The sequence below is a fragment of the Vidua chalybeata genome, chromosome 10 (genome assembly GCF_026979565.1).
Source record: "Vidua chalybeata isolate OUT-0048 chromosome 10, bVidCha1 merged haplotype, whole genome shotgun sequence".
In the NCBI taxonomy this organism is placed as follows: Eukaryota; Metazoa; Chordata; class Aves; order Passeriformes; family Viduidae; genus Vidua; species Vidua chalybeata.
Window position 1 is genome coordinate 17103737 of NC_071539.1, and position 26480 is coordinate 17130216.

The following is a 26480-nucleotide window of genomic DNA, read 5'->3' on the forward strand; positions in this document are numbered from 1 at the left end:
AAAAACTCCATCACAGCTCAGCACTGCTTCCACAGCATGACATCACCCTGAGCATAACTGGTGAGATGCTTGCAACAGCATTGCCAGGGGATTAGATTTAAAACTTTGTATAATAGTTTGAAGGGATGTTGAAATGCTTTTGTAATTCAAGGTACTAACAGTTTCTCCTGTTTAACACCAGGTTGTTCAGATGGTGTACTCCTGGAGAGGAGACATGAGCTAACCTTGGTAAACAGAGAGATAGTGGGATTTACTTTGAATTTTAAATTTCTAATACGCATTAATTAGCCTGTCTAAAGATCATTCCTTTAAGTGAGATGGTGAGTTCCTAAGAAATATTACTACTTCTTTGAGTAATTCTTGAATGGCTTCTTTAAGTAACCACATACGAAAAATTTAAGAACCTGAAGATGCAAATATCACTTAACTTGAAGAGGTTTTGCAGGCAGTGGTTGTCCATGACAAATCTAATTCTCAAGTGAAATTCTCTCCCCCTGCCTGCCAAATGCTGTCTCAGTTAAAACCTGTGTGTATCATATATACTTAGCAAGGTGCTCAGGTGATTTTAAGATGCTTCCCCCTTCTATACTCAGTTGCTTTAACCTTGGGTGGAGATCTAAAAACGATGCTGAGAGATGTTTTAGTTCAGAGGAGGTGTTTTAGTTCAGTTCAGGTTCCTGATGCATGTATCTAACTTCCATATGCTCCCAGTGACTCCTAATGATCACCAAGAAACACACAACTGAATAATGCAGAACATGTCCCTGGACTAAATTAGAGGGAAACACAAACACTGACAAGTTTAGGCCTGTTGTTGGAGTGTGTTTTCTCCTCAAACTTGTTCAGTAGCTCTAGGGATGCACTTAATGGGTGCTCAGGCTCAGCTTTCCCACATGTCGTGTTTATGATACTGACTTCGTCCATGTTCTTTGGAATAGAAAAGGCTTAATGAGTGCAACAAACACCTCCTTTAAGTTGTTGATTCAAAAATACAGGAAGTCAACCTGTTTAACAAGGGGGTTTAAAAAGCATTCTTAATTTGAGAAGTGTATTATAACAAACTGCAACAGTGTTTGACACCAATATTTTAGGCAGTTTATGTGAAAATTGCTTCTATAAGAGATTCATGGAAGCAATAGAAATTTAAAAAGACAAATGACATTTCAGATACTTTCTAACAATTCCGAACAGAGAGCATTGCAGAACCTCTGACTGTAGATCTGGTCTTCTCTATGGCCTCATCTATTATTATTGTTTCCCAACTTACAACTTCACATCAGTGAAAATGGTTTTGCTTTCTTCTCATTTCTGACAGGGTTTACTGGACTTGAAGAGTAGGTTTGATCGCTTCCTTCAAGAGTCTTTCAATAACGACCGGCTCTTCAAGCAGACAATTGCGGGTGACTTTGAGTACTTCCTCAACCTCAACTCCAGGTCTCCAGAGTACCTCTCATTATTTATTGACGATAAGCTGAAAAAGGGAGTCAAGGGAGTAAGTATAAATCAGCTCAAAATATCGTGCTTTTTGCTCTGTAAATTTGGATGGAATTCAACTAAGCTACTTTTCTAATAATTATTTTTATATTAAGAGAAATTACAATTTTACCTTCAAAAAGTTGTATATAACATGCCTGAGCTCATAATACTTCGGATCTAAACTTAGAAAAAAATCAGGCATGAGGAGATCTGTGTGGCTTGTCACCTACCTCTGAAGCAGCATACCTGAACTACTTACAGCAGATACTGTCTCAAAAAACAATTAGGTTGTGGTAGATTCTGCAGCTCCCTTATTTTGAAACCTTACATATAATTTCCTTAAGTATATTTATAGTTTGGCAGCTATTCTCATTATCTAATAATTTCTTCTGAAAATTAATTTGGTTAGAGAAAAGGGTTTGTCTTTGCTACTTTTTACTGTTTTTACATACCAGAGAACTATTACCATATCTGTCTTCTAGTTCTGAGTACATCTGTTGCCTTCAGTCTTAGCTTCTTTCATGAAATTTTCTGAGGTACAGAACCCAGAACAGGACAGGATGGTTCAGCGGAGGCTTCAGTTACTCTAAATAAAACTTAGTATTAAAGCATACAACTTGTGCTTTGGGAATCAAATAGTAAATTCTGTTTTTTTATAAAACAATCATTTTATTTGTTTGGCTCTAGACAGGCTTTGCAAAACTTGTCTTAACAGTTAAAAAGCTTTCATTCCAAATGAACTTTTCTACTCCTAATACTGATTTTGCTCATGCTTTTTTAAACTTACCCAGGAACTTCTGCTATATTTATTTCTACCAAATCATTGTTTCCCTTTTCCCTTGCTCTTGCCTTTCCCTTCATTTTAAATCTATTTCTTACTCCACTTTGAGTAAGTGCACTGTTCTTTCAGCTGTCAGTCATATGTAGGACCAGTTTTGTTGGCTACTCTTAGACCATCTGCTGCTGTGAATTGCTTTAAGTAATTAGGTTGTGTAAGACACTTATGCTGGAAGATTAAAACCAGCAAATTATTTCTTTTACAGCTAACAGAGCAAGAAGTAGAAACTATATTGGATAAGGCAATGGTTTTATTCAGGTTTATGCAAGAGAAGGATGTTTTTGAACGCTATTACAAGCAGCACTTGGCAAGAAGACTTCTCACAAATAAAAGTGTTTCAGATGACTCTGAGAAAAATATGATCTCCAAATTAAAGGTAAAACAGTACTTGCAGACTTTTTAGGGGTTTTTTTCTTCTTTGTTTTTCATAATTATGATTTCTTCTGGTTTTACATGAGACGTATAGATAAATTTAATCTTGATCGCTGCTAAATACAGATCTGATTTTGAAAGCCCCAACAGAAAATACAAAAGGTTTTTTGAATATTTTCATGGAAATAAAAGGAAGGAAGTACTGAAAAGCCCCTGTGATGAGAGTGCAATCTAGAAAACATTTTTTTCTAAGTTTTTAAATAATAGGACAACTGCAGTAACTGAATTTGAAGACTGTGTTCTGTCCTGGATTTTCCGTTATTCATGGTACAATTTTGTTATTGCTTGTGTTGTTGTTTTTCAGTTGTCTCTGTCAGCAGACTTGTGATAATGCTCAATTCCTTTCTGATTAAGTAGTTTGAAAAAAAAAATCTTCATATAAGTCTCTAGAAACACATTTTCCTTAGCTGGTTAAATACTGATTAAATAGACCAAGAGACAGAGAAGAAGTTAAAGCCTGAAGTTGAATAGACCTTAAATGGAGTTCTATTGCAGCTTCTCAAGTTGCATGATAAATGATTAGACCACTTCTGAAGCAGAGGGATCCTAAAATCAAACTGCACCGATGCTTATTTTTCACCTTCATATTCTATCAGAGAGTGAAGCCTGTTCATATCAGATTTCTCCAAATTTCTCAGTATTAATTCCTTCTCAATTACCCCTCCATCACTTTTAGCCTGGTAATTCAGAAAGCACAGGGCACACATGCATTTACAAGATAAATCAGTGCACATGCAGTGCCCTCTTTTCTTACAGAACTGCAGAGTGGTCAGGATGCTGAAGCTAGCAGGCTTCCTTTCCCATGCATTCACAGTACGTGTTAGAAACGGGCACACAGTCCTGCCTGTGTGCAGCTGTCCTGATTGTCACTAGGCCTGGGAATCTTGCTGGGTAATCTGCAGTCAGCCTGCAAGATACCACACACACTCCTAGGACAACAGGAGTTTCCTTGTGATATAAATAGGGTTCATTCCCTTTTACAGAATTGTGCTAAAAGCAGGTGAAAGTATGTCTTGATTTGATAAGCTTTCACAGTTTTTTTAATATGATAAAGAAATCTAAGACAAATATACAATAATGGAGAAAAGAGAAGGAAAGCAAATTAAGATCTGTGTAGGTTTAGATCTTTATATAAGATAGGAATCTTTTCTGAGATCTGAATGTAATGCAAATGGAAAGGCCAGTAACCAAAACAAACAAAGTACAGAAGTGTAATTTTGGGGATTTATAAACTAACTTTAGTCTTGCAGTTTGCCTATCAGAAGCTTTGTTTTGATAGTGCTGGTACAACAAATTATTTTGTGTGTTTTTAGACTGAATGTGGATGTCAATTCACGTCGAAACTGGAAGGAATGTTCAGGGACATGAGCATCTCAAACACAACGATGGATGAATTCAGGCAACATCTTCAGGCGACAGGGGTAAGTGCTGGGGTCTGCGTGCTTGATCTTTTGCTTCAGTACAAACCCTGCACGTGTCCACGCTTGTGGTTCTTCATTTGTTGGTAAATGTGTGTGCTGAGAAGGACTTGGTCAGCTTGTGTGTCTTATATCATAAACTGTATTAGCATTTCCTGAAATGCCAGAGTCGATTGGGACTTGCACCCGCAGCTGGAGTAGTGCCAGTTCCATTCCATCGAATCTGTGCGCCCAGGGCTGGGCCGTGGGTGCGCGGCTCAGCGGCTCTGCCGGGCGGCCCCGCCAGGGGGCGCGCTGTGCCCGCCCCGGCCCCGCTGTGCCGCGCTGCCCGTGTGCCTTTCCCTGCGAAGCCTCCCATCCTTCAAGGTCAATCTCCAGTTCTGATGTGGATTTTTTGCTAAGAGCAAGAAAAATACTGCATGCTGCAGGTATTTTCAAAGCAGACTATCTCATGTTGAGTTTTCCTGTGACAATGCCTTTGCTAAAACTGCTATTTTGTTGAAAATTTCAAAATTTAGTTTTTTAAGTTTTCTTGCAAATTGTAAAATATTGGTTTAGTCGCTTAAGTAGAAAAATAACACTGTCTTGTAGAAGTATGCCCTTGGAATATTTTAGGGAGACATTCTTTTTGAGATTTCAGTTTACTTGCTCTAAAACCTTGTTTTTCTGTACTGATACTCAGTAACACTTAATAGTGTATATTAAACAGCCAGGTAGTTCCCTGTGTGCAGGTAAGTAGGGTGAATACATCAAACCTGTTTGAGTCAGTTTCAGAAGTCTGAATACCAGGAATATTTTAATGGATATACTCTGTCCAATGTCCCTGGTTGTGCAAGGTGATATGAAATCTTTGTCTTGAAGCACTTGGCTGAAATCCTCCTCATCAGCATTCTGTGACTCATCATGAGTAGGAGAACAGCATGTTCTCTAAGGGGATTCAGAAGAGGATGGAGAGGAAGTGGATAAAGGTGTTTTTGGACAGGCAGCTTTACTACTGGTTTGTTTGGTTTCCCTGCTTCAGGGGCCAGTCATGTTTTGCTTCTGGAATGCTTGAAATATAAATTTCAATAAAAATTTGTTGGAGCATTCCCATTTTATTCGGTAGCATGGCAGGCTTGGACATGTAGGGATAAGAAGGGGTTGTGCTTAAAGATTCATGTATTTTTTGTGACAGTCTTAAAATAAGTGAGTTAATAAATTATATCTCTATCTTCTGTTTAGCTATATACAGCTAAGAAGATGAATTTAAAATGTTAACAGATGGTCTGGTAGGCTTTATTTGAAACTTCATCTTTCTCTTGGCAAGACACCAGCAGTTCATGTGATGGTTTCCTTGTGGTCAGCCTAATCATGGCCTTTTAACGAAATTCCAGTACTATTTAGGAAATACAGGAAGATTTGGGGGATTTTCTTACTGTTAAATTGCTGGTGATACTGTGTTTTATATGAAATAGTTTGTTCTGCTCCTTTTTAAACAGATTCAGTACCTTGAATGTGTACATGCCTCCTAGAGGAGTCAGGCATCTGCTTTTCTCTAAATAATCCTACCTGCAAAGTTTCCTTCTGGATCCTCTATCCTGAGATACAGGCAGTGCCAAGGTCTGTGTAGATGATTGGTTTGCTCTCAGAAAGTGGAAAGCTCAGCACCAGAGCAAGTCCAGGCTTATAGATTGAGAAATTTCTGTAACTGTGATCCTGAAACATTTCTTGGAGTTCTGTAAAGACTGGGTCACTCCAGGGCACTTTCCACTAATTCATACCATTTTTATGCTGAAAAGACATCTTGTAAAATAAAGTGCTTCCAAAACTTTTTTTTGTGTTACCAACTGCTTAGTGCTTATAATCTCTGATGGGAGGCATTCTGAACTAGTGCTGTGTTCTAGTCTGGCAAAGACCAAAAAATTTGGGGAAATTGTTGCTATCTCAGCTCAAATGTTTCAGTTCCAGATAAATATATTTTCTGTATCCTTCTGTCTGCACTGATGGCCTTTTCCCATACTGGCTGGAGGAAGAAAACTGTTGGTTGGTGCAAGCTGGTTGGTGCACACAGGCATTCAGTACACACAATACAAAAACTCTTCTGTAGTGCATGGGAATGCCACTCTGCTATTGAATAGTGAAACTTTGAGTTCAGGTGACAGTTTTTGACTTTCTAAAACATAATGTGCTCTATTTCTGTGTAGTGGATTTATATAAGTTGAATATTGTATGCTTTGGGTTTTTTTGTCCATAATGTGTGTTCTTTGAAGGTATTGGTTCTACCTCCTAAAGCTGAGAGTAGTCAATTTTAAGCTTAATAATGCTCAGCTTAGTTGGGATACTTAATGAGGATTATGCATCACTGTTAGCCATCACTGGTAACCTTTGTCATCTGCCAACACATCTTTATAGATCAGCACTTGAGCTGGGGAATGTTTCCTCACCAGTGCTGAATACTCAGAGTCATGCCTGTCCTTAGGGAAAGAGAATAGGTGGGTTGTGCAAAAGTGAGTAACTGTTGGCATTGCAGTTCACAGATAAGCTCCCTGTGGTTCAACATTAGATAGGCAGTATTTCCTCTCTGCTTCCAGAGAGTACATTTAAAAAGAGTTATTTTGAAACTGACACGTTTCATGCAACCCAGCTTTATTGCATGTCATCAAAAAACCTATTTACAAAGATTTGTTGTACATATCACAAGTTCTGTTTATGATCAGACATTTAGTTCTTGATTAAGAATTCCCTTTGTTCAATTCTGTATGCTCTTAAATGCCAGAGGGGAATAATGTAGAGAATTTTTGCTGTACCAATGTGATGAATCAATCTATTTGTCTGGTTTTGTAAAAAGAATGTTTACAGATATGTCTATTTGTTTTGTAGCTAAACAAAATTCTAAGTATTTTACACTGATACAGACAAAGTGATGAAACATGGTCTTGTTTTAAAATAGTGTATGTTTTCTTCCAATTACCCTTAGGTCTCACTAGGAGGTGTTGATCTCACAGTGCGTGTCCTCACAACAGGTTACTGGCCTACCCAGTCAGCCACACCAAAGTGCAACATCCCTCCAGCTCCCAGACATGCTTTTGAAATATTTAGAAGGTATGTATTACTACAGATTTTTAGGTAGAGGTTTAAGAAGGAACTTTCTAAACTTATCTGTACAGATGTTTTTTACCTGCGCAGATGTTTTTTAAAATAGCTTTACTGTTAAAGATGCGCTGGCAAACAGTTCTTTTTCAGCTCATGTGAAAATTGGAGAATGCAATATATGCATTATGATCCTTGAGGTTTTGGGAGATATTAAATAGAATTCTGACAAAAGTTAATGTTTTGAAAAAGCAGAAAGTTATAAATGTTTCAAGAATGTCCTCAATACCTCCAAAAGGCTATGTAACTTTAAAATGTATTTTCTCTTCATTACAAAATGTGAGCTATATATTGTTTTCATTTCAATTCTATTACAGATTTTATTTAGCCAAACACAGTGGGCGACAGCTGACACTCCAGCATCACATGGGTTCTGCAGATCTCAATGCCACTTTCTATGGGCCTGTTAAAAAGGTAGAGAATCAAGATTATATAAATATTGTATCTTTTGTTAAAAGTAAGCAAATGCATTTTTTTGTAACTTCAGAATTTTGTAAAAAAAAAAGGAAACCCATTGAGAATGTAAGAATAAGAAAAAGATGCCTTCCATCAGCCTTATAGTCTGATTCTTTCTGTGCAATACTTTTGCTTCGATTTTTTTTTCCCCTCTGAATTTAATTTGAATGTGTCACTCAGCATCATCTTTTACTTGTAGAAGAGTAGTTTGGATTTTTTTGATTGTCAGTGAAAAGAAGCTTGTTACTTATTTTTACTAAGCGAAGTTTAGCCTGCTTTTATATGCAGAGTGCAATGTAGACAACATTTTTTTCAAAAACAAGACTCTAGCAGAGTTTATAGAAGTACAGTGCTTAATTTGTATGTGTACAAGAAAGGAGTTTTATAGTGATTAGACCAGTACTAAAATGCTAAGCTAGAACTGGTAATGGCATGATGCTCGGGGATGTAGGAGGCAATGCAAAATGAAAGCAAAATTCTTACAACAAAGTATTAATAACATGCACTTGTGAGGATGTTGAAATTTTGTTACTGTATGATAAATATGTTGATAACTTTAAAGATAAGCTTAAGAAAACTTGGAGGGTGGAGAAGTAATGGGACAGGGGCCTCAGAGGTGTTGAAGTCTCCATCCTTAGCAATGGTCAGTGTTTTATTGGTGGCTGCAGATGGCCTGGTCTGGGCTCTGTATGAGCCTCCAAGCTCAATCTCCCTGGCAGTGTGAGGCAGCTGCTGGAGCAACACCCTGGTCATGCCCCTAGATGTTTGCTTTTCTGTCACTTCTGTAGGCTGATCTCCTAGAGAAATTTTTCATCATGAAGCTTTGATCTTATCAGGATAAAACATTTTTCAGTGAAGAATAATCTAACAGTAGTTTTGGAATTTTAAAATAGGAAGATGGCTCAGAAGTTGGTGTAGGAGGTGCCCAAGTAACTGGCTCAAATACACGGAAGCACATATTGCAAGTCTCCACTTTCCAGATGACAATATTAATGCTATTTAACAACAGAGAAAAATACACGTTTGAGGTAAGTGGTGTGGGTTTCTTACCTGATTCTGAATAACTGGTTTGGGCACTTTCTTGTCCTCTTGAGTTAGGCATTTGAAGATGAGGTGTTTCTCATTCTATCTGAGTATGGATCAGGCCAATTAACATAAGAAGCAGATTGTTAGCAATGCACCTGGGAAGCAGTTCTAGGGGAGGAAATCATTTGGGAGCTGAAAGTTTCAGAAATGTTTGAGAATTGTGAGTGGGGTTGTTCTAGGCTATTGAGCTGTAGAAAAGCTGAAGTTGCAATGCAGCAGGTGGCTCCATTTCCTCATTTTGTTTTGGAGAAACTGGATTTAGAGGCCAAAGAGTGGAAAAGGATCCTGACTTCTTGAATACCTAAGTAAAATTGGCAGGCTGGACCAAGCTGGAGGATGAATCAAAGAACTTTCAGGCTTTCACTGGGCTCGTCAGCCAGAAAGGACAGTGAAAAAGGGTCTGGATAGATTCTTACTTAACAAGGAGACTAGAAGGGTGTTGCTGGGAAAGGTTGAAATGTCAGCTAAGAGATGATGATGATGATGAAGGCTTTAAGATAGGAGGAGGATCATGTGCTTTGTTGTGTGAGCACTATATTAAGATAAATTGATAGTTTTGTTTTGGACATTATCGTCTGTTTGAGAGAGCATTGGCAGCCTTGAAAAGCAGTATGGGTGCAGTTTGAAACATTTGATTTCCAGGTTTTCTCATCTGCTTTTGACTGTGCTATGCATAGTAATATCTGCCTTTTTGTTTGGATTGTGTTTTCAGCTTATTTGGCATACTTCTAGCCTGTTAATAAAGAAAGTTTCTTTGAAATGGTCTCAGTAGTGATTAAGGAAGGCAGGATTTGATAAGAGACTCTTAATACTGATAATCTAAAACGTTATTTTAGAACACAAAGTCCTGTGTGTTATGAAATCCAGTGCAGGAGCATTACAGCTTTGAGTACTTTGCAAAATATTTGAGGGAGTGAAAACAAGGAGGGGTACTTAACAGCTCTTTTTTTTTCTTGAAGCTGATTTTGAAATTGGGCTAGTAGCTGCCTTTTCCCACCAAATTGCAGGCTTAATGAGTAGTAGAGCCTTACCCATATATGAATAAATAACACTTGGGAGAGCAGTGAAAAATACAGTTTTTAATGCATGCCCTAAATTATACTTTATTTTACCAAGACCAGATGATAGAGAAATATGTCCATCTGCTTTTAGGTTGTATGTTTTGTTTATTTCTCTTTTGGGAGTTCTTAAGCTTTTGCTTTGTGTCCCACTTGAACTAAAACATTAAGGAGGCATATTTGTGTTGTTTGGTTTCTTTGGTGAAGTGTGTGGGAGTTGTCTTTAACCCCAGCCAGGAAAGCTTATGAACACTTCAGAGGAGAATGCATTTTATCTTTGTTCATTGATTATTGGATACCCTGATTAACTGCTGAGTGCTGGGCAACCATTCCTTCTCTGCTGTGACAGATGAGTGCTTTCAGTGCAGCAGAGCACGTGAGCTGACTTGTGTGTGTGTGTGTATCCTAAAACTGTCTGATACACAAGTGTTTCTGCAGATTCACAGCTCAACAGATTCATCTGAAATCGCCTTCACAGCTGAACAGACTTTGCTGTTTTATTTTGCATTCAGTGTGATACTAATTGCAAACTTGATAAGATCCTCATAATAATCCTAATAGCCATTAGGCCATGTGATTGAAGGAAAAAATGGGATACTGATAATGCAGAAATTATGCATAAAATACTATGGAAGCTTAAAAGATTGTTGCATAGAAAAATTTCTTCACCAAAAAATGTATACATTTATTGTATTCCCATATTGGCCATATAGGTGTAGGTTAATGCTACTGAAGTGGAAGAGGAAGAATCTTCATGCAGGCCTTCAAAGAATGCTTATTTTTTCTACAAATTCATTTTCTAATCAGGTCTTATACCCAACATATCTTTCAGTTGATTTATATTGCAGGTCAGTATTTTAAAACGTTAAATGCTCACTTTTTGTAATGGCATCAGAAATAAGCGTGGTTCTTTAAGTTTAACAAACAAGAAATACAAATGTGACCATAGTGGAAGTTAAGTTGTGGAATAATTCCACAAAAATGAGAGATTAGAACTGTAAATTAGATTACCTGTTCCCTCTTTTGCTGTCTGCTTTGGAAGGTACACAAGTTGCAGTCTGTCTGCAGTCCAAATAAAACTAACAATACTTTTTATTATTTTAACAAAATGACAGTTCTTTTCCTTTGGTTTTTTCTGCACATTTTCCTTCTAATAATCTGTTTTCTTGTATAGAACTGACAGAGTTCCATACCTGGAATGATCTCTTTTGTAGCCCCAAATAGAGCTATCACTGTGATTGTGTAATCAGTACTACTCCTGTGTACAAATCTAATGTGTTTTGTAAAATAAGGCATTTTTGGAGATGAGGAAGTATACATTTCTCACTGCTACATCAAATATCTACATAAAAATATGTTCAGAAAAACGTTATGCTACAGGCTGAGGGAAAGAGCACAGGAACATCTGTTATTCCCATTTACATTCATAGCTGCATTTTTTTTATTCAGCTTGAAATTTTTGGCTCCTCCTGAGGCAGCATATTGCAGTGCAATTCTTTGTGGTCCTTACTTTAATGCTGGCTTATAAATTCTAAAAGTGAAATGGTTTGAGTGTGTTCGTGGCTCAGCTGCAGAGTGAATTACAACAGCAAGTAGTGGTTTATATAAGGATGGGTAGCATGAAACCCCCTCAAATTCCCTTTGGCTCTTTGTTTCACTTTTGTTAAAAGCAGAGGGTATATATATATGGCCTTGTAGAACTGATGTAGTTTTGAAAGGATTAATTTCAATTATTGATCAAAAACCAAAGTTCAGGAGCCTGCATGTCAATGGCATCGCATCATTAATAAGCTGTGTTTGGTTTGTAGCCTTTAAGGCTTTCCATTTATCTAAGCTCTAAAATCTTGCACCTTCCCTTGGTTTGTTAAATTTTATGCTGATCAGTCCATTTCAGTAAGATTTTTTTGTTGTGACCATGTAAAGGATTATAGCTTCTTGGGATTTTTTTTTAATACTACTTCGTACTGAATCTGAAACAGATGTGTGAAGGTGACAATTGTGTTTTAAATAAAGCAGCAAAGAAAGGAATTGTAACTTTCTATGAGCAGCTTGGGAAAAAACATTTTGATACTAGGAAATAGGTAAAATATGTGGAGCTTTACAACTTATTTCAAATTGTATAAGTATTTTTGAATGTGTTATGCTAAGAATGCTCTAGGGAACATTTTAGTATTTCCAAATCATCTATAACCAGAAGGTACCAAAAATCCTGAATTTTTAAAATTTTGGACTGGGTGATTTTATTCTTTTTACCTCATTCCAGTTAACTTGACCTTATGTCAAAAACAGTTTTGCATGGCTTCACGTAAAGTCACCACTCTGTGTGTAGTGTTGGGTCAGGTTAAAAAATAATGCCTATTTTGTCTGAGCCTTGGCATCACAGAGAGCTGGTAGTGAGATGCTGTGTATGAGGCGCAGTCTAGTTACTGATAAAAGTCTGAGTCAAAGCCACGACACCAAAATAATTTTTATTCTATGTTGTCAGTGGTGCCTGATGACAGAAAAGTGGCTGGTTTTTCTGGGTTGATTTAAGAAATAACTTGAGTATACTCAAGAAATAACATTATTTGACAGAATTTAGTTTGATTTTTCTGTCACTCTTTAAAGAACTTTTAACAAGTTGTTTATAGTTCTTTACAGATCTTAGCATTTTGATCACTTGGAGTTGTTACTGCTGTTTTAACCTAAGGTTATCACATATGGACTGTTGTGCCATGAGAATCAGGAATTTATGGGAACAGTGTAAGGGCTTAATACTACCCTTGGAGCCAAAGCTGGCGAAGCTGAGAAAGGGATAGCTCTTGTGGACAGCTGCATGTCTGTGAGGTTTGTTTTTTCTCTTTAGCTGCTACGAGTCCCTCAAGAGTCTGAATGGGAATGTGAAATTAGAAGTGTCTGCAGTTTCCTCAGGCTAGAAATAGGAAGAAAAGAGATGAGAAGAAGTGAACTTCTGCTGAATGGGAGCTCAGTAAATACATTAGGTCTGAGAGAGCAGCATAGTTGGCCTTCTCCTAGAGCATATTAATGCATCGTTCTGTATCCAGTGTAATTTATTTATTTACTAGCTCATGACCTCTGTTGACTTGCCTAACATCCATCTCTCAGCTGACTCTTGAGAGCGCTGACAGAGGTACACCAGATTATGTACATGTTTTACAGTCTTCTCCAAAGTTCATATGTTTGCTGCACTATAAGGGGCTCTTTTTGTATTTCACCTGGGGAAGTCATAGCCAAAGGCTTCTGGGCTGTAAAGAAACTGTTGGAGCTATTCAGAATGGAGGTATGATGATCTAGAATATTTGTATGGTACAGTGAAACCAGACATTGTTTGCTTCATTTGTAAAGATGATCTTTCTAACAGTGTGCCTGAATGCAAAAGTATTTGTGCAGCTCTTGGTCAGGAATGGTCATTGAATATCATGGATGTTTTCCATCACTGAGTTAGTCAGAAGATTTGGTTTCACCCTGTTCAACAAACCCTGGTACCAGTTAACAAACCCTTTCAGCCCTCTCAGAAATTGCAGGGAAATGGAACATCTGGTTATTCATTCTTGTCCTTCCAGCTCACGGTGACTGTTCCTTTGACAGAATTCGCTGAGTGCTGACCCAGGTGGATCATTTTGTACCATACCCACTGAGACCTTGCTGCTGAATGAGTTCTGACTTTTCAAGTGCCACAACTGTCACAGTATTACTTTTAAACAATCCCTGATGTTGTGTGCAACACACAAGACTTCTGCCACAGCATAAGCTAACTAAGTATTCTTCTTTAGGAAATTCAGCAAGAAACTGATATCCCCGAAAGAGAACTGGTTAGAGCCCTACAGTCCCTTGCATGTGGCAAACCAACACAGCGTGTTCTCACAAAAGAGCCCAAGTCAAAAGAAATAGAAAATGGTCATATATTTACAGTGAATGATCAGTTCACATCTAAACTACACAGAGTCAAGATTCAGACGGGTAAGTCAGCTTTATATTCTACTCTCTTCCAGTCTCAAATCTGCCTTAAAACTTCAAATTATGTTTTGCAGGATTGATGTCCATAGAGGCAAAAGGAGAAATTTTTTTTTCTTGGTGATTAGTTGCATCAAAATGAAAATTTAAATGCCAAGAACAGTGTGGAAGTCAATTAAGCCTTTTACTTTACAAAATCTGTAATTATCTCTTACAGGAAATACTGAAAGAAAAATAAAATTCAAATTAAATAATAAAATGAAAAATGTGCTACTGATTGATTCAGAAATAGGAAAATTGCCTCATAAGTTGCTGTACTGCAGTGAAATGAGTGATGTTTTTAGCCCATGATACAACAGCCATTTTCAAGTACCAGGTAGCTTATAATGGTTTTGGGCAATGATTTGGGTTTAGCAAATAAGGGAAGCTGAGTGTGTAATAACGACTCCATTAGCTTATAGAAGTGCTGGTGCTTGTGCCTGTAAGCAGATTTGAGTACTGTTCAAATTTTAACATAGTAGTAATTAAATAACAGTTTGTTATTTTGTCAGTTGCTATCAAAATATGCTAGAAAGTGTTAGTATGTTCTTGTGGCTGCTTTTCATTTAAAAAAAAAATCAACTTTGAGAATGTCAAAACTCAGGAAAATATAACTTGATGTCTAGATGAAGTAAATAGTGACGCTAACAGACAGTGAAATATATTTTAATTTTGCTAACATAATCTACATTCTCTATTTTCTTTAAGTTGCTGCCAAACAAGGAGAATCTGATCCAGAACGGAAAGAAACAAGGCAGAAAGTAGATGATGACAGAAAACATGAGATAGAAGCTGCTATAGTTCGGATAATGAAATCTAGAAAGAAGATGCAACACAATGTGCTAGTAGCAGAGGTATGCTGGTACAGAGTTTTGCTTTTGCTATTATCTCATTAAAGTTCCACGGCTCTTACTAATATGGTCCTAAAAGCTTTTGAGAGATGCCGTATTTAACCCATCCTTTCTTTTCTCCATGTCTATCTGGACACACACCTAAATCCTTACCCTTCACTTTAGGATGATACACTCATGAGTGTATCTAATTTTCCTTCCTACTTTTAATGCTGTTATGTTAAATTGCTTGAAAAGCAAACCACTGTGCTTTACATTATTTTTGGTTTGAGAAATTTGAGCTCTTAGCAGAGAAGCACTCCTGCTGCTTTTCACTGCTAAGATCACACAGCTCCAGGACCTTACACATTTTGCACTCCTGAACTCTCTTAGAGCTGTGAAACTGGGAGCATTCTCAGGTTGTGACCATGCCTCTGTAGAGCTTTGAAACATACCCCAACATGAGCGAGCAAGTGGAGGGACTGGCAGAAGTCCGCAGGCTGCTTTTTATGCTTCGTAGTTGTCACCATCTGTGTCTTAATACATTTATCTGGTTGTTGTGTTCTGTTAGGGTACTTCAAGATCTTACTTGCGCTGTGATTTTATATTGTTGGGTTTTATTTTGTTTTAGGTAACTCAGCAGCTGAAGGCCCGATTCTTACCAAGTCCAGTTGTTATTAAAAAACGTATTGAAGGACTTATTGAGAGAGAATATTTGGCACGAACACCTGAGGATCGCAAAGTATACACTTACGTAGCATAAAATGCGTTCAGAAAATTTGATTTATTCTTGGACTATACTCTTCGCATGAACTGGGAAGTTCTTTTAAATCATTAATATTAAGACAACCATCTTCTCTATTAAATTACAGTACATGTTCTAGACCAGATCAAGCCTTTTACTCCTTTTGAGAGTTTTTGACATGAATTAATTGAGCTTCAGGCTTTTCAACGTTATCCCTGTAGAGATCATCCTTACAATTCTTCGGGAAAATGTGAATGTGCTGCGTTTGTTTTCAATACTGTATGAAAACAGAGAAATAAAAATGACTTTAGAAAATACAGCTCATTTAAAAAAAATAAATTTGTTGGAATTTCATTTCCCCAGATCTTCAGTGTTGATGTAAATGTGTTTCTGTAGTGTTGCTTAGCACTTCGCGCATTGTATAAGTTGGGTTTAAAAGAAACCACAAGTGGTAAGGCAAAATTCCCACTTACCTTGCTCTGCTTCAAATGTTTTTTTAATTAGACATCTTTAATTTAAATACTTGCTAATTTTTTGAAGACCCAAGAAGACAACTCGAGCATGCTTCACTCTTCCAGGTGCACTCACTGTTCCAACAACATGAATCAGGAACTTCTGGGGGCTCAGAAAAGACCATAATAATTTTGGCTTTCCCTTCTGTAATATGAGTTCTTCTAAATTAAACTCTATATTGATTAGGTTTTTTTCTGGTTTCTTTATAGGAAAAAGGATAAGATTTTAGTGTGTATAAACTGTATAATAATTTTTGCTGTTGTACTCACTGCTGATGGTGGATTGTACAGGGCGATGTTTTTATTTCACTAAATGTAGACAAAATAAATTTAAAATAAATGGATATAGTGTACACAAACAACTAATTCAAGTGTGTTAGAGTACAGGGTTGACAATCTTTTGGAACTAAATACTGTCCCCTGGGGATGTACTGGGATTATATTTTGTTAATAAACGTAATAGATGGAGCTGTAGCCCCAGGGCTTCCCATCATAAATGCATATTTCAGGAGATTAAATTGAAGCCAGCGTGCACTATTTGTTTTTAAAAATGCATTTTAAACATGCAATAAAAAATTGTTACTGTAATGAAATTTTTAGTTCTTACCCTGGAACTTTTTTCTTCTTGACAGTGTGCTGCAAAAATAGATTAAAAATAGGAGTTTGGTGGCATCATTCTTCTCACAGTTAGAAATTTTTGAGTGTGCATTGTACTGCAGTTTTTATTAAACCGTATTTCTGACATTCCAATGCACATATTCTGTGCTTTCCCAGCCATAACTATTTTTCTGCTTTAATTCAAACCAGTATTTTTTGTCTTGGTTCACATTACTTTCACCCATAGATCTTGAAGAATATAGTTGGGATGGGCTTTCCAATAGGAAGAGCTGGAAATGAAGCAAAAAGAAAAGCTTGGCTGTAGAGCATCTGCCAGAGCAGTTCTTGATGGGCTGTGCTGAACAAGTGCATGGTGCTGGTGCAATGTTCCAGTGTGACTGGAGAGTGTTTTTCACAATGTGTCCACCATTTTATGCCTCTCCAGCCTGTTAAGGTACAAGTCCTGGCTGTTGTTCAAGAGTAAGATATTTCTTCTAAAGGGAGGGACTGGAATTAGGATGATATTTTAGCTTGACTATTTGGAAGCTTTATTTATGAAGCTTTAAGTTTACTGCACACCCCCAACACACCTACACACACACACAGTAATTTTTCAATCAGCAAAAGGAGGTGGCGGCTGAAGAACTTTGTTGCCCTTGTCCATCAGGAATTTAGCCCCAAAAGAGCTGGGCTGGTGGCCCTATTGAAAAGGTGTTTGCTGGCTGTTACTAAAACACCTCTGTGTCTGCACAGTGTAGGCCAATCTTCAGTAGAAATATGGTCAGTGTCTAGCCAGTACAACAGCGCTAAACACAGGGAGCTGATCTGGGGGCTTGATTTTGTTTAAAGTCATCAGAAAAATCTTCAAAATGTAAATCACTCTTCCATGTACCAGTATGAAGGTTTTCTTTTATGTATAACTGACTCTTTATTAGCATCGATGTTGTGATACTGCATTTTAATGTTTTCCCGTGTGCTTTGAAGGGAGAAATGGGGTCAAGTCCTTTTCCCTGTGAAGTTTGCAGAGACATGAGTGTTGTGATTTGGGACAGGAGGTCTTTGTCCTGTGCATTGCCACTGTACTCTTGTACATCAGCTAAAGTTTCCTACTTCTGGTGGCTTTTGGAAGTGCTGAGGATGAATATTGTGTGAATGACTGTATAATTAGGTGTCAAAGAGTGTTTTTAAAAGCTGTGTGGGCAACAGTGTTTGCCAGAAGAACAGGTGGTGATGGCTGTCTTCAGTAAAAAATATTAAGAGCACAGTTTCCATTTTAATAGAATTTTGAAGACACTATTCAGGAAGAGACTTCTGCTGAAGTCAGATTTCAAAAATACGCCCTTTACCATGGAACATGAGAGAGGATTGAAAAATAGAGAATGTGAAAGTTCTGGTAAGAGAGATCAAGACATCACTAGGACTGTGCTTAATGTGAGTTTGATGTTTACATGTTTGTATGTTAGTGGGATTTCATTTACAATCTATAGTAGAATTCTGCTAAGCCTTATCTAATTTCAGTTCTTTATTTCTACTTAAAGCTTCTTTGTAATTTTGTTAAAATTTCATTAACAGGATTGTAGTTACATGTGTGAGTGCAATTATTAGTAAGTTTGGTTTCTTTGCATTAATGTGCAGCTAAATGCATTAACAAGACTTAATAAACATGAAGTTTAATGCTTTAGAATTTTTAAAATTAAAAGTAGGGTTTGATTTTTATAGCTGTTTGAAGATATGTAGGCATGTACTTTCCTTGTACATGAGTTTATTTAAAAGGATTTAGTATATTCCTCATTTACTACCATAACAAATGATAATCCTATGGATCCCTGGTGCAGGTCTTGCTCTTTTCCATGTTCACTACCTTTTCAGCTTTGATTTACTCTTTGTGTCCCCTAGAATTAATCCATTCAATTTCCCCACTGGCTACAGAATAAATGAATGCCAAGCAGACCAAGTCTGATGTTAAACTACTCCTGAATGCAATGTCTTTCCTCTTTTCCAAAGACAAACTTTGCTCTGTTGACCCTGCAGCTTCCAGTGCAACACAATTTGTTCTACTTGCCACTGCTCATTGAGAATGGGCCACTGGTGTCAGATTTACTTTCCCTCACCCATGTGGAAACAGAAGCTTTGCATTAAATATGCTAAATGGCTGAAGTATTTTTATTCATATGTATTGCAATCAAATACCTGATGGGTGGCACTTGCATATACATACACATATACCTATGGTAATAGAGCCTTTCCTAATGCATTGTTTTGGCGATAAGCTTGCACAGAGATGGGGTTCCCATCTTTTCAGAAGTACCAAAAACTGGAACTACGTGTGGCCTCTGCATGTTCAAAACTGGCCAGAGCCTCTATAGCTCAATCAAACCCTTTGGCTCTGCTTTGTTCCTTGTGGTGCTTAGAGCCGAGCTGGGCTCTGATCCTGAGCTGCTCCTTCCACAGAGCCCTTTAGAGTGAGGGTTTGACAGCCTAGACTGGACTCAGTGGTGTGCACAGCTGGCCACAGGCATCATCTTGTGTGTGTCTGGGACAAAGCTGAATTTCTGTTGGCACTCTCATTTTGATAGCTTGGACAGTAAATGTAATAACCATTGTCTTCAGTCTGAAGTGTGAGTTTAACAGTTCCTCTGTCCTCTGCAATGTGTCATTTGAAGATTCTTAAGATGCAGAACTTACATATCCAACTGAAAGCTGGATAAAGGTACAGGACAATAGTTCACCCGCTTTTCTGTCCTTCACTGTGCAGGGAAGTGTTCGTACATTGTGCCCCCACACTGCATTTAATATTCTGAATGTTTCAGCTGTGGTTCGTGGTTGGTGTAACTGCATGGACATGGATGGACCTCTTGCCCCACAACAGTGCCTGTTGTGCTGGCATTAGTATGTGTCAACTGTATAAACAACTTAATTCTGCTCTTTCCTTCCTTTTTTCTCCAGAACTGGAGCTTTCACAGGGAGTAAGTAGATGGGAGCTAATGCATGCAGTACCTTTGAGATGAACACAGAGCTTATGGGTAGGAAAAGAAGTAACATTTGAAAATACAGCAGAGATGTTTTGTTAATCATTCTTTCTCCTGCAGTTTAAAACTTAACTTTTACTCCAAGGACAACAGATGCAGAGGAACCCTCGGATCTTAGAGCTGCTCTCTTCCTCCTCTGTGAACATCGTGCTGCTGTGGTTCACTTCATTTGTGTGCCATTTCCTTCAAATGCTGTCAGAGCAGTGGTGTTTGGTCTGACAGGAGCTGAAGCAAGGTTGGTGAATGCTCAGGGCAGCAGAGTGAGGCGCGTTTGCTCCAAAGGGCTGTTTGCTGTCATTGTGTGGGCTGCTGTGTAGGGAGGAAGGTGCATCTCTGGGGGGAGCGACAGAGGGCTGGAGTAAAACGGGTTCCGAGGTTGTGCTGGATGTTACGGGGCAGAGAGGTGCAAAATGCAGGTTTAGTAACTTGTGCTCACCATGTGCAAGACGTTAACCTGTGCTGGTGGCTTCGGGGCAGCCTGGGGGACTTGCAGCAGGGCTGGTGTGTCACTGAGATGCGGAGTGGGCAGTACAGACCTGCTCTGAACATCCGACGGTGTGACCGGGGCAGCCGGGCAGGGACCCCGCTGGTCTCGCAGGGCTTCCCAGTACACTTTCTCACCCTCTCCTTTCTGTGACTGAAGCTCTGTTAAGCATTCAGCAGCGTCTTTAACAAGCTGCTCCTGCAGTTTGCGTCTCAAAACATTTAAGACTGTGTTTTGGAATAGCATGGACTGGCAGGAAAAGCAAATTCCCATGTGCAGGAAATGTTTGAGGTGAATGAGGACTGAAAGTTAAATACACGGTGTCAGATGATGAAACAAAACACTGTTAGATCTGTAAATTGAATCTGAAAATCATGGCTTTTTAATCTAATAATGGGACACCTTTTAAAATTATAATGCCACACCTTATTTCTTGAATAGTTTTCTTAGAAGCTGAAAAGCTTTTGAGATTTCCACAGGCCACAGAAGGATGTGGATTAGTTGGCAGTGATAAATATGTTTGTTATTTATTTCTCCCTTGCTGTAACCACTTCTTTAGATAAGTGTGGCACAGCTGGAGTGACTTATGAGACTTAGCATGTACTGAGAGTCTTGCACATCCTCAAGTGGATTTCAAGAAATTAACAGAAAAATACTAGCAACCCTGTCTAAGGCTGAAATCCTGGTGCCTTGAGCTCTATTGTTCCAGCAATTGGTCTGCAGCTACACGATATTACAGGACTTGGGCTTACTGGTCATTACCTTTAAAAGGAAACAGGTATTTTGGAAATCAGGGGGGGATTTAGCCCTCCCAAAATGAGTACTACCTGAAATCTTGGAAACAGGATATTTCCTGTGCATGTGTCATGTTCTTTGAGTGATGGGATTTGACAACGAACTCTGATTTTTCAGTTGTATAGAGGTTTTTACTATGAAGTGCTGCACTGGGCAGAATGACACTGATGCTGCAGCTTGCTCCCCAGCCAGCAGTGAGCAGCTGGTGTGATACCCTGAGGGGAGTGTGAAAGCAGGGGCAGCCCCGATGCACCAAGCAATGTCACCTGCTGGATTCTTTAGCACTGAGCTCTTGTAAGAGCCCTGCTCTGGTGTGTCCACCACAGGTGCTCGTCTGCTCTGCTGTATGAGCAGTGCTGTTGGCAGCAGGGTGACCAGCACCAGTGCTGGTGTTTGGTGACCCAGCCCGAGCTGGAAACTCGCCTGTGACATCTGCAGGAATTCATCCCAAGCCCCAGGCTGCATGATTGAGTCCTGGGTGCTCCACAAAGAGAGAGCTCAGCTGCTTGTTCCCTTGAAGAAATTGCTATTCATTGCACTCTTGGATGAAGCTGGGAATTGTGTTCCTCCAGGGATGCAAATTTCACAAAGAGGCAAATATAAATTCTGGTTCTAGGAATTGTGATTCAAATGAAGCTGTTGGTCTTTCTTGAACTGGAACACAGGTGAGGGAGTATCTGAAACTGCACCACTCTGCTCTTGTCTGATGGTTGTGATATAGAATGATATCAACATGGAATAATATTGATTTTCAATCTGCTCAGATAATAATGGCATCATAAAAGGAAGAACAACAGAAGAATGGGCTTTTAGGAATTGGTGAATAATAGAAAAGAGTGAAAATACTAGCGCAAAGAATAGGAGATGGGCTCCAGGTTCTCAAACCACTCTGCTTCTGTACTTTTAGCATCTTTAGCTTCTTTGGCATGTTCTGCACTTTAGTTGCAGTAACAAGTGTGCTCTGAAAAATCCATGGATGTGGTCTTATTGCCCAGGGACAATCATGCTTTCTGTTCAGGTGGGCTGTTAGGATCATGTTTAGTCTAATGGTATTTTTATCCTCTTGTTTTTAATCTGAGTTATTTATTTTTATTAGGTTAGTACTGAGGCCTCAGTTTTGACCATGCTGTATTTATCCTATATGTGGAAAGCCACAGCATTAGTCCTTGCTTTAAGGAACTTAGATGTAAATATGATAATGTGAATGTCTCTATGTTTACAATCTTTTAAATTAAGCCAAGTTTTTCAAGGACAGCCCAGCTTTTTTAGGGAAGTGTACAGACTGGTAAGTGTACTCTGCTCCACTCTACTCTAAACCACAGAGGTTTAGGCTGGTGCTTCCAGTCTTCTCAGACACAATCTGACCTTTATTCCCCACCCCACCCCCCCCATTTTACCTGCAAAGAAAATCTTGCAAATGTGTACCTGCTTGGGTCTCCAGCCCGCCTGACAGTCTGCCTGCTCTCAGCAGCTGCTTGTGCTAAAGCAAGAAGCAAATTGCTGCTCAGGAGGGAAAGGCCTGTTTCACCTCCCCCAGTCCAAACTGGGATGGAGAAAAGGGGCATCCACCATCCACCCTGGAAGGTGCAACTTCCAGCCCCTGTTTATGCATAGCATTCATTTTAGCAGTCCTGGGTTTGGGAGGAAAAATTCGCAGTAAGAAGTCCTGAAGCCCCCTCAAAGTGATGCTACATTAGAGCCTGGTGCTGTCTTATAATGGCTTTTGAGTTCATATGCAGATTTTCCTTTGCAAAGTTACCAGAACATGCCCCAAATCCCAGTAATGCCTGAGTTTCCTAGACCTCGAAGCCACTTCTGCTAATATTTGTTGGCTGTTGAGATCTTCCTTCTTTTGAAATTCTGTTAAAGATGAGGCTAATAATCTCCTGCAGTTTGTCTGTCCCAGCATTTGGTAACAACTTAATTATGCAAATCTGCAATTCCAGAATAATGTGGGATCCATGCCAAGGCTCTTTTAATTAGAAGTTTGGGTGTATTATTCTCTATCTCAGGAAGGTTGTCTTCAGGAAAGGAGTAATTAGAAGCCTTCACCGTGCATGGGTCTGACTTGTTCCTTAAGCTGGAGCTTGGCCTCGCTGGCGAGGTCACCACCTCCTGGGGACTCGCTCTTATTAGCACTCGGCAGGGTGCAGTCACGCCCGTCTCTGCCGCTGGCCTTACAAGAATTCTGCTTTCAGTCGCCTTCAACAATGCTAAATGTAAGCTGATTAAACAAACACTTCACTGGGCCATGCAAGTCTTGGGTTTGTTTAGATCTGCCTGTTTTCTTTTTCTGGAAGATTTTAAATTGAGGTGTAATGTATATAAAAATTGCTGGCTTAAATATCTCAGAAATGAGTCCCTGAAGCTGGGCACTTAAATTCACATGTAGCAGGCTGACTTCCCCCTCGTCCCATTCTGATCTGTGGAAGTGGATTGACACTGGGGATGTGGCAGAGGGATCCTGGAGATGCCATCTTGGGTCAGTGCTAAATGTTGGCTCTTCAAAGTCCAAGACACCACAGGAAAAGCTGAGAGTTGGGCTTGGTCAGTCTCGGGAAGGCTGAGAGGGTATCAAATCAGTGTCTATAAGGGACTGAAGGGAGGGTGTCGAGAGAATGGACCAGGTTCTGCTCTGTGAAGCAATAGGACAAGAGGCAATGGCAGAAACTGATGGCCAGGAAGTTGCACCTGAATGTAAGGAAGAACTTCACTGTGCAGTGACCAAGCACTGGATTAGGTTGCCCAGAGAGGGCGTGGAGTCTCCCCTCACTGGAGATATTCCAGAACCCTCTGGAGACAATCCTGTGCCATGTGCTCTGGGCTGATCCTGCCTGAGCAGGGAAGTTGGACCAGACACCCCACAATGGTTCCTTCCCACCTGACCCATTCTGTGATCTTTGTTACCAATACTTTGTTACAAAATACTTGTTTCTGATTTAATCTCCAACTGGCTCATTGCATTTAGTGGGTCTTGGTTTGGATGCAGGGAGTGTCTTTGGATTTTTAAAAAATATTTTAGACAAACTGAAAACTGAGGAAAAATGGAACTGTCTACAGATGCTCTGCAACTGGCTGAGGACACATAACCTGCCTTTGGTGAGAGATGAGTATGAAAACCAGCCAAGGCCAGGCAGTGCCTTTCTACAACATATTTGTTACTACTAGGAAGCTCATCTCTGTGTCTCAGTGCTGCTTTCAGCCTTGCCCTTGCCCCAAAGCCTGGGTCACCTGAGGATAACTTTGTTTCACTCTCGTTACTGTAGTCACCGGGTGCACAGGGAAGATGTGGTTTAATCCCGGCTGTCGCTGGGTGCTGTAGTGCCGAGGATCCCCGTTCCCCGGGAGCCGTGGCTCAGAGGAGCCTCTCTTACTTCACGCTTTATCTCCTGTGAACCTCGGAGCTCTCCCTTGTGCCGGCACCTCCCGGAGCCGGCGTGTCCCGGAGCCGCGGTGCTGCCGGGCTGAGCCGCGGTGCTGCCGGGTGGGACAGGCCAGCCCGAGCCAGCTGCCTCTGCCCTGTACAGCTGTGTTCTCCTTTCCTTTTCCTCCTTGTGTCTATGTGCTTGCATCCTGACTCACCGTGTGTGGCAGAGCTCTCTGTATTTTCTGCCTGCTGACAGACCCTTGCTGGATTACTACTTTCTGATAGTTGGCTAAAAAGAAGAAATAAGAATAGCTTGGGAAAGAAGTCTACTTAAATAAATGCAGTAGGTTAGATGGGGTTTGGTCTTTTGGTCATTGGGTCTTTAGTTCCTCCAAAGTGGTGATGAATTGGAGTCACAGGTTTTGAAGCCAGAGACAACCTCTGAAAATATTTTTGTATTCAAGTAAGACCTTAATCTTGATTTGTATCTCAGTACTGTGTATTCTATATATAATTGTCATCTATAGCAGGTTAATTTATTAGTTTTGTCCTTGTTATAGGCAGAGCTTGACATTGGTGTAAAACAAAAAAAAATGTTTTTAAAAGAAATTAGGAAGCCTGAGTCATGTATTTAATGAGGCCTTCTCCCAAGGTGCTTAGGTAATACATACTCAGTCTCTCTCAAGTTAATTACATTCTAATAATCCTTGTAAAGTACCTTCCTTACAGATGTTGCTCCGAACTTATTAAATCTTGTGATGCATCATCACTTTTGGTGGTGTCAGCTGGAGCAAAGGGCTCTGAACAGTGCAGAGGACTAGGCACAATTTAGGAATTGATTATGAAAAGGAATTTTTAATTATCGTGCTGTGCCTTTCCACTGTAGAATTTTAGACTTTCAGCAGACAGTATTCTCTGAGGTTTCATACCATAAAGTGCTTATTAGTTGTTTATGTTTGGACTTCTGTGCAGGGCTTACCAGTGTATGCATTAGTGCCAGTGCATATTTGTCTTGCTCTTACACACAGCTGGAGTGCCCCAGCAGCTTCCTGTATGTTCTGCTGTGTTACCAGTCACTGCCATGTGGGAATGGGGCCCCAGTTTTTTTGAGTCTCATATCAGAATTGTTCACCCCTCCTCCCCTCAGCAAAGTGACTTTTCATGTACGATTGAACTCCTATTTTCCTAATCTCTTGAAGAAATCTTTCTTGGCGCGTTCAGTAGGTCATTATGGAAAATGTGCTTTTCTGTTTGGCAGCTAGACTGGGAAGCTGGGGGAAGGGGAAGCAGAGAGGAAGACAAGGACTCATTCCATTCAGGGATCGGAGTGAAATCAGCACTTTGCTTTCCTTAGAAGATCCAGCAAAAGCCAGCACTTTGTTCTGGTGGCAGCCATCCCTTTTCCCCTGAGACCAGCAGTGGATGAAGGGTCTTAGCTCACCAGGCTGCAGCAGTGAGAGCCATTGCACCCAGGCTTTATCCCAAGGTTTGGGGGTAGACAGGAGATGAAGGGATACCTTGTCCAAGGCTGAGGTGCCTCGTTTGAGCCCTTCCCCAAGGACACTGAAGTTTCAGAGCAAGTGGAAGAGGAACAGGAGGGTTGGGCTGGGTGGTGGGGCTGCCACCTCTGAGGGAGAGGGTCAGGCAAAGGCTGAGCTTCAGCTCCTCTCATGCTCCTTGCAGGAGGATTGGTGGGTTCTCCTGACCCAGAGCTGCTGGAGAGCTGAGAACCAGCCCTAAAACTGGTCTCCAGGCAGCTTCATCAGGTAGAGTTCCAGAGCTGAGATTGTTTCCCTGTCTCACCCCTGCAAGCACAGAAGAAACACAGGGTGGAGGGTTCAGGATTTAACCCTTTTTGTGTGTAAGACTCAGGTTTTTGGCTGTTGTAAAAGCAGGAGAGATGGTGCATACCTTCAGCAGCCTCTGTGGGAGGCACTTGCCCATCTGGAAAAGAATTTGGCTCCCCCTGGCCACAGTGGGAGCTGGAGAGGGTCAAGGTTCCTGCATCATTCCCTCACCAGCCCTTACTCTCCACTTGCTCTGCAAGATTTCACATCCCCAGTCCTCTGTCACCTTCACCACAGAGCTGCAGCTGCCCACCGGATTTTCCCCAGCAGGTTGGGGCAGGGCTGGGGGCTGAAGCTGCCCAAGCCAGCAGTGATGGCACTGCACAAGGAAAGCCTCCCCTTGCTCCCTGCTCGCTGCCCTGAGAGGGAGCAGTGTGCAGGGGCAGGG

The 26480-nt window shown here is 40.0% G+C and overlaps 1 protein-coding gene across 2 annotated transcripts in view; it reads left to right on the forward strand.

Annotated features, from left to right (window-relative positions):
- The window catches only part of CUL3 (cullin 3), a 54664-nt gene extending 38839 nt beyond the window's left edge, over window positions 1-15825 (forward strand). Inside the window, exons 8-16 of one of the 2 annotated variants that reach the window (XM_053951648.1) lie at window positions 1316-1492; window positions 2520-2690; window positions 4060-4167; window positions 7121-7245; window positions 7611-7707; window positions 8643-8777; window positions 13667-13853; window positions 14595-14740; window positions 15348-15825. In XM_053951648.1, the coding sequence (XP_053807623.1) occupies window positions 1316-1492; window positions 2520-2690; window positions 4060-4167; window positions 7121-7245; window positions 7611-7707; window positions 8643-8777; window positions 13667-13853; window positions 14595-14740; window positions 15348-15479 (1278 nt within the window). In that variant the 3' untranslated portion in view covers window positions 15480-15825. Of the gene's footprint in view, window positions 1-1315; window positions 1493-2519; window positions 2691-4059; window positions 4168-7120; window positions 7246-7610; window positions 7708-8642; window positions 8778-13666; window positions 13854-14064; window positions 14229-14594; window positions 14741-15347 lie in introns of those variants that run through there. The other variant, XM_053951649.1, reaches the window with a different exon arrangement.
- Window positions 15826-26480: the final 10655 nt, after the last annotated feature.